This window comes from Meles meles, chromosome 20 (genome assembly GCF_922984935.1).
Source record: "Meles meles chromosome 20, mMelMel3.1 paternal haplotype, whole genome shotgun sequence".
Classification (NCBI taxonomy): Eukaryota; Metazoa; Chordata; class Mammalia; order Carnivora; family Mustelidae; genus Meles; species Meles meles.
The window spans coordinates 132053-146555 of record NC_060085.1 but is presented as its reverse complement, the minus strand read 5'-3'; the positions used below and the strand labels follow the sequence as shown (position 1 = coordinate 146555).

General features: G+C 60.6%; 1 protein-coding gene across 2 annotated transcripts in view; it reads left to right on the top strand.

Moving 5' to 3' along the window:
* The window catches only part of SHC2 (SHC adaptor protein 2), a 31526-nt gene that overhangs the window by 6265 nt on the left and 10758 nt on the right, over window positions 1–14503 (top strand). For both annotated transcript variants that reach the window (XR_006816469.1, XM_045991204.1), the window contains exons 2-9: window positions 6911–6981; window positions 8634–8694; window positions 8869–8988; window positions 10113–10166; window positions 10298–10349; window positions 10424–10550; window positions 11612–11774; window positions 12383–12446. Coding sequence is in view for 1 of the 2 variants with exons in the window: in XM_045991204.1 (XP_045847160.1) it covers window positions 6911–6981; window positions 8634–8694; window positions 8869–8988; window positions 10113–10166; window positions 10298–10349; window positions 10424–10550; window positions 11612–11774; window positions 12383–12446 (712 nt within the window). In the remaining variant the exon portion in view is untranslated. The remainder of the gene's footprint in view (window positions 1–6910; window positions 6982–8633; window positions 8695–8868; window positions 8989–10112; window positions 10167–10297; window positions 10350–10423; window positions 10551–11611; window positions 11775–12382; window positions 12447–14503) is intronic.

Below are 14503 nucleotides of genomic sequence, written 5' to 3'. Positions count from 1 at the left end.
CACACGCCTCGTGTTACGGGTGAAGTGAGTTAGTTTGGGGTGCGGTGATCGCACAGGGCTTCCCACATGCACGAATGCCCGGCAGGACGTGCTGAAGTCCCAGGGGACTTAGAATCATTGACGGGCGTAAGCGGGAGACTCCCCGTGCTCAGAGCGGGGCGCCCCACTTTCTGGTGGTGATGCCGCTGTCTCTTGGCTGGTGTCTGGCGGGCGTTTTGCGCACGACTGGGTTTAGGTTGTGCGTTTGGGGCTGGAAGCACACGGCTGGGCTGCATCTTCCCCGTCCAGCAAAGCAAGAGGCAGGATGGATGCCAGTCCTGATACGGTTCTGGAAACTTGGGTCACTTGGTGTATTGGAAAGCATGGTGTCTCCCCAACTCCATGTCCACTGGGACCTCCGAATGTGACTTGGTTTGCAGATGGAATAGGGTAATGGCGAGGCCATCCTAGGTTAGGGTGGGCTGTAATTTTTTTTTTTTTTTTTTGAGACATTGCACAAGCATGAGAGAGTGGGGGAGGGGCAAAGGGAGAGGGAGAGTGTCTCCAGCCGAGTCCGTGCTGAGCGCAGGGCCTGCTGCAGGGCTCCATCTCACGGCCCTGAGATCGTGACCTGAGCTGAAATCAGGAGTCAGACGCTTTACTGATGGAGCCCCCCAGGGCCCCAGATCGTGTGAAATTTAGAAGGACCGGTGTCCTGAGAGGAGAGAAGCGTGGACGCAGACACAGGAGAAGCCCTGTGACAGCAGAGGCGGAGATGAGTGTGTGGCTGGATGGGGCAGGGGCCACCCTGTGAGGGCCTGGAGGACGGGCACCCTTGCCCTGGAGCCTTCGGCAGGAACACGCCCAGCCCGCATCTGATTTGGACTTGTGGTCTCTAGAACCAGGAGACAGAGGGCCCCATCGTCATCCACTGTCCCGATCCTGGTGGTTTGTTACGTGGGCCCTGGAGACACACTGGCCAGGGGGACGTTTGTCTCCTTTGTAAGTAGTAAGTCTCTGTGGGGTCAGAGCCTCAGAGCTGAGGGGTGGGCGTGAGGCATGTGGGGATTCTCAGGGTCACGGCAGGATGCACTTTCGCTCACCAGGAGCGTGGCTACTGGCCACACAGACCAACGCCCTCCCCCCCATGCCAGGCCCTGCAGAGCTCCCCCACGATCCCCCTGCAACCCCCTAGGCTGCTCTGCAACGTCCCCGGGAGGGGGATTTAGGGGCTGTGTGAGCTTCCTGGGTGCCCACAGACTTCTACTGGTTTGTCTTAGCAGAATCACCTGGACAGACACTCCCCTTTCGATCGTGCTGCGGCCGTTCCAGTGCTGGTCGGAGAAGCTTGAGGAGGCTTCAGACCAGCGGCTGATGGGAGCAATGGGCACTCGCCTCTTTTCCCCAAAGAACCAAAGATGGAGTTCAATACCATAACATTTGCCCACTTAAATCGTACAGTTCAGGGGTTTTAGTACATTTACAGAAACCCTCACCATGATCTAATCTGAGAACGTTCCATCTCCCCAGGAAGAAGCCCCGTCCCCATCAGCTGTCCCCCCTCCCCAGCCCCCGGCCCTCATGGGCCCCCTTGCCCTCCGTGGACGTGTCGCACGTGTGGACTCACACCCCACGTGGCCTTCTGTGTCTGGTTCCCTCCCTGAGTGTCGTGGGCTCGGGGTCGTCCCTGGGACAGCGCGTGGGGGGAGGCCTCGCTCCCGTGCGGGGGGGACCCGCTACGTGGATCTTATCATCTACTGATGAGGACTTGAGTGGTTTCCTGCCATTTCCTTAAGAAGTAAGCCCATTATGTTTATAAACGGAGTCTGCATAGAATGTTGGGTCCACAGTGGTGTGGGCCATGCGGCAGAGGACGATGTGGGGACCAGGTGGCGGAGGTTCTCCCCGCGGGGAACAGAGAGCTGGGAGCTGGACACATCTCCGCAGGCCTGGCTCGCTGTGGAGCCGGCTCCGTCCCTTCCCCCTCCGGGCCTCAGCTGCCTGCGGGGAAGTAGCTTTTCCCTGCAGTGTTCTAGGCTGGGCTGGGGCCTGCCTGGGCTTCCACGTGGGCCCAGGGGGAGGTGGGGTATGGAGCCGCGCGGGGTCTCCTGACCTGTGTTCGTGTCCCGGGCGTCACCACACATAGGACAGCCGAAGCCAACGGCAGAGTCTGCTTCCCCGGCTCCGGGCTCCGGAGGCTGCTGCTCGGAAGTGCAGGGTTCGCGGGGTGGGTTCCTGCAGCCCCCGGCTTACAGATGAGCGTCACTCTGAGCGCCCCTGGTGTCTTGCTGGGACACCTGTCTGGGCTTTAAGGGCCGTCTGCAGGCTCTGGGGTGGGGGAGCAGGTGCACAGACCTTCAGCGAGGCCAGCGTCCGGCCCAGCACAGCCGGTGTCCGGGGGTTGGTGCTTCCTTGGCAGAGGTCATGCTCCCTGGTGACCCTAGGCTGAATCTGACCTCTGAGCTTTGACCCCTGCTGTCTGTTTAGAAGTAAAAATTCTGTTTCTGGTCACTATTTACAAATTACGAGGTTTCACATGAAAGCCCCCAGTTTCTGGTCTCCTTTTTAAAAAAAATCAGGTGTCTGGTAGCACCGGGCCCCCATGGCTGTGGAATGTGCTGTGTCGGCCCCCACTGTGGTCGTGCCAGAGACACCAGGGCCTGAGCATGTGGGTTCAAATCCTGCCTCCATCACCTACAAGCTTGTGGCTTTCATTGAACCTCCTTGGACCTGCGTTTCCTGAGGGCTCACAGTTGTCCCTCAGCGCAGGGGCATGGGGACGGCGCCTTGAGAGAGGTCGTGTGTGATCAGTAGGCACTGTCCGCGCATGCCGGAGCCTGCCCTGGCCGTCTGCTAGCCTCCCCTCTGGCCCCTTTGGCATATGAGTTTGCAGTCCTTGTCCCCAGCCCTCCGGGGTGCCCCCGTTGCATCCCTTCCTGTGCGAGCTCCCATCTTTCCAGCACAAGTAAGTCATGCTCCCCACCCTTCGCCAAGCAGGGACTGGAGGCACACTGGAGGATTTCAGCCTCCCAGAGAGGACCAGACATTAATTGGGGTGAACTTGGGGGTGGTATGGGAAACAGAACCCTTCATCCTGGGCTTAGAACACTGACAGCCACTGCACGGACTCTGTACCCAGAGGGAACATGCTTGTTGGGCAGCCAGCGTCCCACCAAAGCTGTCCCCTCAGTGAGAAAATCCACTCTTGGGGTCAGGGACTGCAGCAAATTCCCTGTGAGGTCCCAGTTGTCTAACACATGCCTGGCATATAGGCCATGCCCATCCACCTGTCCATCTGTCTATCCATCATCCGTTCATCCACCCATCTGTCCATCTGTCCACCCCCCATCCGTCTGTCCACCCATCCCTTGTCTGTCTTTCCATCCATCCTCTGTCTATACATCCACCATCCATCACTCATCCGTCTATCATCCATTTGTCCACCTGTCCATCCATCCCCTGTTCATCCATCCTTCATCCATCCATCTACCATCCATCCATCATCCGTCATCCATTTGTCCACCTGTCTATCCACCTACCCGTCCATCCATCCCCTATTCATCTATCCATCATCCTCCATCATTCATCCATTTGTCCACCTATCTGTTCACTGACCCATCCATCTGTCCATCCATCCCCTGTTCATCCATCCATCCATCATTCACTAATCCATTATCCATTTGTCCACCCATCCATCCATCCGCCCCCGTTCATCCGTCCATACATCATCCATCCATCCGTGGTCCCTCCTATCCATCTGTCCATCCCTCTTATCTGCCTATCCATGGTCCATCCATCTGCCCATCTCTCTATTCATCCATCATATATCCACCTGTCCTTTATCCATCATCCATCATCTATCCATCCATCCATCCTCTCTCTATCCTCTACCTATCCACCCCCCTATCCATCCATCCATCATCCATCCAACCATCCAACCATCCATCCATCCATCCATCATCCAACTATCCATCCATCTATCCTCTATCTATCCATCCACCTTTCCATCCATCACCCATCCATCTATCCATCCGTCCATCCATCCATCCATCTATCCATCCATCCACCTATCCTTCCATCATCCATTCATTACCCATCCATCCATCCATCCATCCACCATTGATCCATCCAAGAGAAGGTGAGACAGATCTGTTCACTCCCCTACTTAAAAGCCTCTCATGGCTCCGCAGTGTGTGCAGCCTGAAACCAGCCCATCATCACAGCCCTAGGGCCCTGCAGCCTCCTTGCTTATGTCCTGTCATCTCTCTTTGCTCCTTGATTCTCTGCTCTAGCTGCAATGGAGTGAGTCTGTGGCCTCTCCATGCTTGTTCTCACTTCTGGGCCTTATACTTGCCATTCCCTTTGCCTGGGTCTTTGCGTGGCTGGCTCCTACTCTTCCTCTGCTCGCTATCTCGGTTGGCACTCACCACGTAACAAACCATCCCACAATCCAGTGCAGGACAACAAACATTTATTATTTCTTGTGTTTCTTCATTCACATGGCGATGGGCCAGTGTTGGCTGGGATGATGGGGTATGTTTCTGTCCTCATGGAGCAGGCTGGCCTGGCCGTGCCTCAGGCACCTGAGACCAGCGAGGGGCAAGATCCAGGGCATAAGCGACCTTTAGACCTTGACGGAGTCACCTTTGGTGACATCTCTTTGGCCCAAGCAACGTTCCATGGGGGAGGAATGGCTTACGACCGTGTTTACAGTCTGTCGATAGCATGAGGTTTCTCTCCCAGAAGCAGCCACTATAACCTGCTAGAATTATCATCTATGCTCGAGCAAACGCACACACACAGAGTGTGTACCTGTATGTGTGCACGTGTTTGTCCTTGACGCCTTGTGCACGTGAATGGTGACTCACCATGACCTCTGTTCTACACCTTGTTCCTGCTACTTAATGATAGACCTTGGAGATAATCTCATATAAACATATAAAAAACTCTTGTCTTTCTTACAAATGCATACCCTTGCATTCCAAGAACCATGATTTGCTTATATTTAGCAAGAATATAGGGGGGCACCTGGGTGGCTCAGTGGGTTAAAGCCTTTGCCTTCGGCTCAGGTCATGATCCCAGGGTCCTGGGATCGAGCCCCACATCGGGCTCTCTGCTCCACAGGGAGCCTGCTTCCTCCTCTCTCTCTGCCTGCCTCTCTGCCTAGTTGTGATTTCTCTCTGTCAAATAAATAAAATAAGAAAAAAAAAAAAAAAAAAAAAAAAAAAAAAAAAAAAGAATATAGGGCATCCAGTTAAATGAAAAGTTCCAGTGAACACCCATAATTCTTGGTGTAAGTGTGTCCCATGAACTATTTAGGACATACTTATACTAAGGAAATAGTCATTGTTCAGTGGCATTTCCAGTTGAACTGGATCATGCATTGAATCTGGCATACGGGATGTGTCGAGTTTTAAGATGTCTCTGATTTCTTGCTGATTTGTTCAGGGCTAGGGGTCCCAGCAGAACAGGAGGGCGTGTGCGAAAGGTGTACCTGAGGGGAGGCCGAGGGGGGCAGGACGCACGGAGGAGGGCCAGGTGTGGGGGCCAGCCCCGGGGCCAGCCTGAAGGGCAGCTTGGGGGCAAAGGGAGCGGGCGGTCCTGACCCACCAGGGCATCTTGGGGGCAGCACACACCTGCCCGCCTGTTCCCGTTCCAGTCCTGCAGGCTCAGAGCCCCACGGAGGGCAGGACACGGGCTGCCCCACACCCGCAGTCCCCGGGCTGATGTCTCTGTGGGTTGAAGTCCTAAAATGAAGTTTCGAGGTCAGAGTGTGTGTGAATTTGTGATTTTTTTAAAAATGGAGGTAACATTTACAACAGTTACCCATTAACCATTTTCTATCCTGTTCTATGCTTTTATTTTAAGTAAGGTCTGGGCTCAACAGGGGGCTTGAGCTCATGACCCTGAGATCCAGAGTGGCGCGTCCCACAGACCGAGCCACCCAGGTGCCCCGACTACCCTTTCTCAAGTGCACGCATGCTTTCACGGTATTTAGTAAGTTCACACGGTCACGCACCCATCAGCGCTCTCTGGTTCCAGAACACTCCCTCATTCCAGAAAAACCAAGTAGCGCTGACCCCTCTCCTCCCCCAGCAGCTGGCACCTGCCGGCCACCTTTCTGTCCCCGGGGTTTGCCTGTTCTGGAGGTTGCGCACGCATGTCCAGGGTGCACGGTGAGGGGTGCTGCCATGAGGCCATTGGTGCGGTATGGCGGACACCCCAGCACCCAGACGCTGGCTGGAATGAGGCTTCTGGCCCGGGCTGGTCCCTGATGGCCTCTCGCGGTGGTTGAAGCCGTCGGGGAGCTCTGCCGCTGTTTCTGCCCCTGTTGTCCCTCAGCGTCGTCTCTCGCAGACTCGGACCCCCTTCTGTGGGGATGGCGGCCTCGGCAGGGGTTGGCACACTTCTCCTGGAAAGGTCCAGACAGTCCGAGTGTTGGGTTTCATGGGCCGGATGGTTTCCTCCCTATCTGCCTGCAGGCCCTGTGCTGGGTGTGGGGGCTTGAGAGCCTTGCCATCCTGGTCACCCCCCTGGCCCCCCGGGGCTCATGCTCCCATGGGACGGAAAGCGAGAACTAACCACGGACAGTTGGACCAACAGCAGCCTGAGCCTGGAGGCATCGGTCAGCTTCCAGAAACCACTTGCTTAGCATCCGGGGAGGTGGCTCTGAGGAGGTTGCTGCTGAGCCTCGAGATGGGGAAGGAACCCGTCTGCAAGTTGAGGGAAAAGGAGGGCGGCAGGCGCAAAGGCCCCGGGGCAGCAGGGCAGGATGTTGCTGAGCACAGGGGCAGGGCTGCAGCCCAGTGGGGACGAGAGGAGGGAGAGAGCGCTCGCTGGAGGAAGGGCTTGGGTGCGCCTGTCCCCCCGGACCCTTCTGGGCTGGTGCTTGGGGCCCCCCGTGCTAACTGCTTGTTCTCTCTCCCCTCAGTACATGGGCTGCATCGAAGTGCTCCGCTCCATGCGCTCTCTGGATTTTAACACCCGCACCCAGGTGACCAGGTGAGCCTCGGAGACCGGCCGCTGTGGGGCCAGGGGCTCGGACAGCTGGGGAGGGCGAGGCGAGGCCTCGGAGGTTTGCCCTGGAGTTTGCCCTGGGAGCCTAGGACGAGAGGCGCGGTGAGGTTCCCTCCTGCCGCCCGGCTTGAGCCACAGTGTGGCGTGGACTTGGAATGGCCTTGGGGTGTCTGAGCCCCTATTCTGTCCTGCCCTCCAGGGCCCCCTGCTCCCCAGACCCTGGATTTTCTCTCTCAGGTAGAGAGGACACCTGGTCCCTTGCGGCATGTGGGATCTGCGAGTGCGGGATCATTCCCGGTTAGGACTCGGGCCAGGGCCGATGGGCTGGGAGCCTGTCCATGGCGGAGATGGCACCTCTGTGGTCCCTGCTGTCTTTGGGGCAGAGAAAGCACTGTGATCTCACGGTGCTCTGAGCTTCCGGGAACAGTAACGGAGAGTTCTGGGTACAGCCAGGGCCGTGCCTGAAGGGAGAGACATCTTTCTGCCTGTGGTCACTGAGTTAGCCTGTTCGCTGTAGACGTGAAAACGCTCTGCCGAGGTGGAATTCACGTGTCAGCAGCTCACCCACTAAAGCGCACAAGCCGACGTGTTTTGGTTTCTTCACAGGGTTGTGCAACCGCTCCCTCCCCCATTCCAGAACATTCCATCAGCCCCAAAAGAGGCTCTGTCCCCAACTCTCTCCCACCCCTCCCCCAGCCCCCGCCCCCACGAGCCCCTTCCCGTGCGTGGAGGAGCCTGGTCTGGACGTCGCACGCGTGGACTCACACCCCGTGTGGCCTCCTGTGTCTGGTTCCCTCCCTGCGCGTCGTGGGCTCGGGGTCGTCCCTGGGCCGGCACGTGGGGGCCTCGCTCCTGCCGCGGCCGGGGACGCTCCCGCGCGTGGGGGACGCCTGTGTGTCCGCTCACGGGCCGGTGGACACCCCTTGGGTGTCAGTGGTTATCACAGCCTGAGCTGCTGTGAACGGGTCTTGTGTGGATGTGTGTTTCCATTTTTCCTGGGTGGTCACCCGGATGTGGGGGTCTGTGTGCTGACCCCACATCTCGCTGTTGGGAGAGCTGCTGGACCGTTCCCAGGTGGCAGCTCCGTTCATCTTCCGGCCGGCTGGATGTGAGGGTCTGGTTTGTTCTCGGGGCACCAGCGATTTCCGGGCCCGGTGTGGTCTGACCTTCAGGGTCCCGTGACATCCCGGCCCCAGGGCGATTGGCAGTTTCCCTGCGGTCTGTTGCTTACTGTCTGGGGGAGCCCAGAGCAGAGTCACCCTCTCATGCCACAGATGGGGATCTGACGGGCCTGTGGCCACGTGGAACTTGGGGTCCAGGCTCTGGGGCCGTGCTCATCTCCCTGTCTGCGTGCTGTGCTCTAAAGTTGGGCTGTGGTCCAGGGATGCGTTGATCACTGAGAAGGGAGGTGCCAGAGGGTGAGAGCCAAGGGTGGTGTGTGTGGGGGGGATGCAGGCATGCATGGAGTGGGGGCCGGTAGCCCTGATCCAAGGCTAGGTCCCTTCCTCCCCTTTCCAGGAGCCCTAGCTTCCCTCCCTCCTGTGAGCCCGTGGCATCTGACCCCCACACTCTGTGTTGCCTCCTCCCCAGGCACCCCCCCCAAGCTCACTGAGCCCCCTCCTCCCTCCCCCATGCAGGGAAGCCATCAACCGGCTCCATGAGGCGGTGCCTGGCATCCGGGGCTCCTGGAAGAAGAAGGTGGGTGAGGGGCTCCTGGTCCCTGAGCGGTACTGGTGGGCGTGGCTGGAGCAGTGGGGGCTGCCGTGGCCAACCTCGGCCTGCCCCAGCGCCCCTCCACCCCCGCAGCCCCGCCTTCTGCGGCTGCGCTGGCCTGCAGGCCCCGCACTGCCTTCTGCCCCGTCCCCACCCCAGGCCCCCAACAAGGCGCTGGCCTCCATCCTGGGCAAGAGCAACCTGCGCTTCGCGGGCATGAGCATCGCCGTGAGCATCTCAACCGACGGCCTCAACCTCTCCGTGCCCTCCACGCGCCAGGTGGGTGCCGCCCGGACTTCTGGGCGAGGCTGGAGGGGCGCCGGGTGCGTGTGGACGCGGTCTCCTGGGGTGTGCGGAGACCCCACCCCGAGCCAGGAGCTGGGCTGCCCTCATGGCAGGCACCGTGCGGGCTGCCGCCGGCCTCCACACAATGCCCACCACGCCCCCGCAGAGAGTGACCCGGACGCGGGGTCAGCCGTTCCCCGGGGGAGGGCCCTGGCTTGGAATCTTGGTGGAAACCAACCAGTCAAATAGGGGAATAATTACAAATCCCAAAAAGGACCGTGGGGCCGGGCAAGGGATGCGGTAGGTGTGCAGTGGGCTCTGTGACCAAGCGGGGGCATCATGGAGGGCTTCCCAGAGGTGGTCACACTTGCTCGGAGGGAGGGGGTGAGCAGAGGACATCCCAGGCAGAGGCCCTCCGTGGGGAGACAGAGGTGGAGAAGTCACAGCCTCGGGACTCGTCGGGACAGCACCGTGACCCTGGACAGTGCTGGGAGGTGCGGCTGTGGAGGGACTCGGAGGGAGGAACCCAGGCCAGGGTGCGTGTGGCGGACCTGGGAGCCACTGACTGCTCCCTGGGTCCCAGAGGAACCCGGACTCAGGACAGCCGTGGATGGTGGCAAGCGAGCACACGGCGAACATGGAAATGAGTGTGCAGAGGTGCACACAGGATGGGCATGCAAATGAGGGGTGCCTGCATAAGTGAACATGCAAATGAGCATGCAAATGAGCACAGGGGCCACGTGGAGCCTGGAGCCTGGGGCGTCCTGCCTGGGTCTCTGCCTATGAGGTTGATGACCCGGCCGCCCCAGGTGTCGTGTGCGTGGACGTACAGGCCCACGGGGGGCGGGTCAGGGTGTGGAGAGGGCTTGAGTGCGTCCGGTGTACGTGGGAGTGGCTGTGTCTCCGGACCTGCCCCGTGGGGGCATCTGTGTGGGGAGGAGTGTGTCTGTGTGTGACTGTTGGTGTCTGTGTGTCTCTGGGTCTTGGGTGTGTTTGCACATGCTTGGGGGTGGGCGTGACCTCTGCACCCTGCCCTGGGGGCCGTCCCCATCCAGGTGTATTTCTGGTCCACTCCCCGTGGCCCTGGCCCGTGACCACGTGTGTCTCTCTCCGGCCAGATCATCGCCAACCACCACATGCAGTCCATCTCCTTCGCGTCGGGCGGTGACACGGTAAGGCTGGGGGCCGGGGGCCGGGGATGGACTCACGCCCCCTCTGTCCCCTGAGGAGGGCCCCGCCCCGCTGGACCCGGGGGCGGCCTCCTGCCAGGCTGACCCCTGCCCTGTGCTCGCTCTCTCTGCAGGACATGACGGATTACGTAGCCTATGTAGCCAAGGATCCCATCAACCAGAGAGGTGAGGTCCCGGCAGGGACGGGGGGCCCCGGGGGCTGGGCTGACGGACGCCCCGTAACCCGCCGCCGCCCGCAGCCTGCCACATCCTGGAGTGCCGTGAGGGCCTTGCCCAGAGCATCATCAGCACCGTGGGCCAAGCCTTCGAGCTGCGCTTCAAGCAGTACCTGCACAGCCCCCCCCGGCTGGTCGTGGCCCCGGAAAGGTACAGGCCCTCCTCGTCCCGTCTTCCTGGGGACAGCGTGTGCCCGGACCGTGGCCAGGCGCCTGGGCCCCGCCACTGCCTCCTCCGCGTTGGGGGCCGTCTCCGCTCTGTCCTGACTTTCCTCCGTGCGCCTTGTGGGCTCGTGGCCCCACCGCCGCGCCCGTCCCCTCGTCTGGGAACCCCGCACGGACACGCCTGCTCTGCCCCAGCTGGCCAAGGCGAGGATCTGGGGAGCCGCTCTGGGCGGGGGCCCCCACTTCTGCAGGGGGCCAGAGGGTCCATGCTCGGCTGTGCGGCCGGACCGCCACAAGGGCAGGCATGGGGGTGCCTCGAGGGACCCCTGGGCTGCGGGTCAGCAAGTCCGTATTTACAGACACGAAGTGTGGACTCACGTCACTCTCACATGTCACCAAACATTGTTCTTTTGCTGTTCTCTGAATCATTTAAAAGTTCTGTGGCTTAAAAGAGAAGAATCCATTCTTAGCTCCCGGGCCGCCGCCTGTGGGCAGCCGGCCGGATCTGCTGCGCCCAGCTGCCTGGCGCACGCGGTAGCAAACTTCCAGACTAAGTAGTGGGTAAACTGTGGGAGCCCCCCCGAAGAGTGGAGTTCGCAGGGACAGACGGGGCTGCGGGAGTCCTCGCCCGCGCACCTGGAACCCCGTCCCTGTGGGCTCATGCCTCCTGGGCCTTGCAGGGGCTGGGGCTTGGGGGCCGGTCCCCGCGGCTTCCCTGTTTTCCTCTCAGGACCCAGGGCCAGAGGGCAGGGCCGGGCAGGGCTGACGGCACCCTAACCTCGGAACTGGCTCTGGGGACAACTGGGGGCGAGCGTGTCCCCCCACCCCGCCGGGGCGAGGACCGCTGTGGTTTAGCAGAGCTCACAGCACCCCGGGGTGCAGGGGAGGGAACAGCGCCAGCGCCCCTCACAGCCAGCCCGGGAGTGTCGGAGGCCCGAGCCAGAAACTCAAGCCGCAAGGCCTTGGCACCCTCTTGGGGGTCCCCATTCTCTCTGCCCCTGAGTCCTGGGGCTCCTGCCTGTGCTCCCGCTTGCTGTCTGTCCCCAGGCTGACCAGGCCAGATGACTCGGCCTGGGGGGATGAGGAGGAATCGGAACACAATTACTACAACAGCATCCCGGGGAAGGAGCCGCCCCTGGGCGGGCTGGTGGACTCCAGGCTCACGCTAACTCAGCCCTGTGCCCTCGGGGCCCTCGGAGTCCTTGGCCAGGTCAGCCTCTGTGGACCTCATGGGCCGGGTTGGCCGTGGTGGGGGTTGAGGGGGGTCGTCCCCAGGGGCTGACTCCTGGGGCCCAACCCTAGCGTTTCCTTCTCTTTCTCTTCTCTGTGATCATGGTGGCGGGTCCTGTGCCTTCCTCCCTTCCCTCCGTCCTGCCCCAAACTGCACAGGGCATCCGGCCCTACTCCAGACTCAAACCCTGAGTGGATTCTCCTATCCACAATCTCATCAGGGCCATGAAAGGGGCATCCAGGGGCGGAACCAGGAATCTGTGACAGGGAGTCCAACTCTGGGGTCAGGAGGACTTTCAGGAGGAAGCAGCGTTTGGGCGGGGCCCTGACAGGTGAATAGGAGTTGCCTGGAAGAGCAGTGCAGGGAAGGGCATCCAGGTGGAAGGAACAGCATGTGGCAGGTGGCAGGAAGGTGCAGAGGGCAGCTGAGGCAGCGGCAGAAGTGCGTGGAGGGTCGAGGAGGCCAGTGTCGGACCCAGGCACTGGGGCGTCCCTTGCCTTTGACCTACGTCTCCCGCCCTTCAGAAGGGTGGGGCCCCAGGGAAGGGGACTTGCATGTGGCTGGAGGACCTTCCCTCTCTTTTTCAGAGCGCATCGCCTGCTCGAAGGGATGCGTGCAGCCTGCCGTGGGACCTGGACGCCTCTGGTGCTGGTAGGTGCCCCGCCCCGCCCCCGTCTCTCTTCACTTTGCCCTGGGAGACCACGCTCACTTCCCGCTCTCGGGGTTGACGACATCCATTTGTTTTTGTTCCGCTCAGACTACTTTCGTTGCATTTTGGGCAGAGATCCTGTCTTCGCGTGGTTCAGAATGCTGGGGTGTAAGAACGCATCTGGCGGGAAGTTGCTGGGCGGCCCTGCCCCCGTCTGCCTCTCCACCTCCCCGGTCAGGCCGCCTCTGTCCGTAGTTGCTGCTTTCCGCTTTCCCCAGCATTTTCCACATCCGTTCCAGCCCGTTCACATGCGCGTGTCACTCTCCACAATCCCACGGACGGTGGGGAGCTGCGCGCACGTCCAGCTTGCTTCCCCACGCAGCGGTCCATCCTGGGGTTTGCTCCGCGCCCGTCCACGCACACGACCTCACCCCCGTTCTCTGCAGCGGACTGCTCTGTTCTGTTTTGCCCCTGCTCGGCTCGGATGTGCGGCTGGGCCTCCCGCTGTTTGCTGTGATGACAGCACGAGGCGGGTTAGGTTCTCAGTAGGGTCCGTCCCCTGAGTGGCTGCTCGTTCTGTTTGGGTAGAACTGGATGTAGTCGTGCACCCGTCCAGGTACCGTGGACTTTTGTTTTGACACAACGATTGTGTTTTCAGTCCGTGAGGCTCTCACCCCATTACGCGTAGTCGGACGTGACTTGCCTTCCCCTTGCAGCCCAGGAGTGTGTCCTTGCACAAATGGTGCCCCGTGCAGAGACGCTGGCCCTCGAAGTGCGCCGGTCCTTGCTCACCACGACGTCCTTCCGCAGGGCCGCGGGCTCGTGCCCAGGCCCCACAGCTCAGCTGGCTCTGCTCGCGCGGCCCCTCTTGCCGGGCACGGGGTCCTTGCGGCTGTGTCTGCCCCGCGCAGGCCGAGCTGGGGCACGGCTGGGAACAGGGTGTGTCGCACGGCGGGAGGCTGTGGGGCTGTCCGCCCACAGCCTCACGAGCATCTGTGCTGGGTTTGGGGTTGTTTTTAGATCTTCCTCGGTAATCTGGGCGTCTTTGGCGCTCCTAGCACGGTGTTTAAAGGCCCCTTTTGTTGTTGGGCGCCTTGCGGGTGCCCGGCTAAGACCGCACCCCGGTACCTGGTCTGACTGCCCCGCGTCTCCCCAGCGTCTCCCAGCCCCAAGCCTCTGCACGCTCCGCCAGTGCTTCTGGTTACGCCTTTCCCTGTCGTCCCGCCGCGAAAGCCTACCGGTGCGCTCATGCCCCAGCTCGATGCCCCGGAGTTTGCTCTCAGTCTGGATTCCCGCAACCCGGGCTTATTCCACTGGCCCCAGCTGTGGTAGCCTGGGAGAATTTGTGCCTCTCCGGGCAGACCAGCAGGCCTGGCCTCTGCCCATGTCAGCCGCCCAGGACCACAGGTTGTCACACTCAAATTGAATCATTTTTTTTCAGAGTATTTATTTATTTATTTATTTGAGTGGGAGCACAAGCGGGGGAGGGGCAGAGGGAGAAGCAGGCTCCCCCCTGAGCAGGGAGACCAGTGCAGGGCTTGATCCCAGGACCCCGGGGACCTGATCTGAAGGCAGATGCTTAACTGACTGAGCCCCCCAGGCGTCCTGAATCCTAACTTTGCTGATGCTGTTCTAAGGTTGCAACCCTCAGCCCCCATTTCACAGAGGGGGAGACGGGGGCGCAGAGAGGTTAGCAGACCTGCCCACATCCACGGAGGACAGATGGGGCTGGCGTGTGAGTTCACATGTCCCGGAGGGTAGAGACGTCCCTGGCATAACGTGGTTATTACAAACCATAGGGCCCTTGGGCTGGATATGGCCACACAGTGTATTGAAATCATAGTTTCTCTGCCAAGGATTAAAAACGGTGACATTTAGAAACGAATGGACAGTTCTGAGAAAAATACACGCGAATGCCCTTTGACCCTGGGAAGAGCAGCTCAGCCTCGCTCAGATGCGAGAAAGGAAGCTGCTGTCCCCCGGGTGCCCCTTCCCGGCTCTCAGCCCAGCAGACCACCTCTGATACCTGGTAGGACACGGTGGCCGAGGCCAGGGGCCT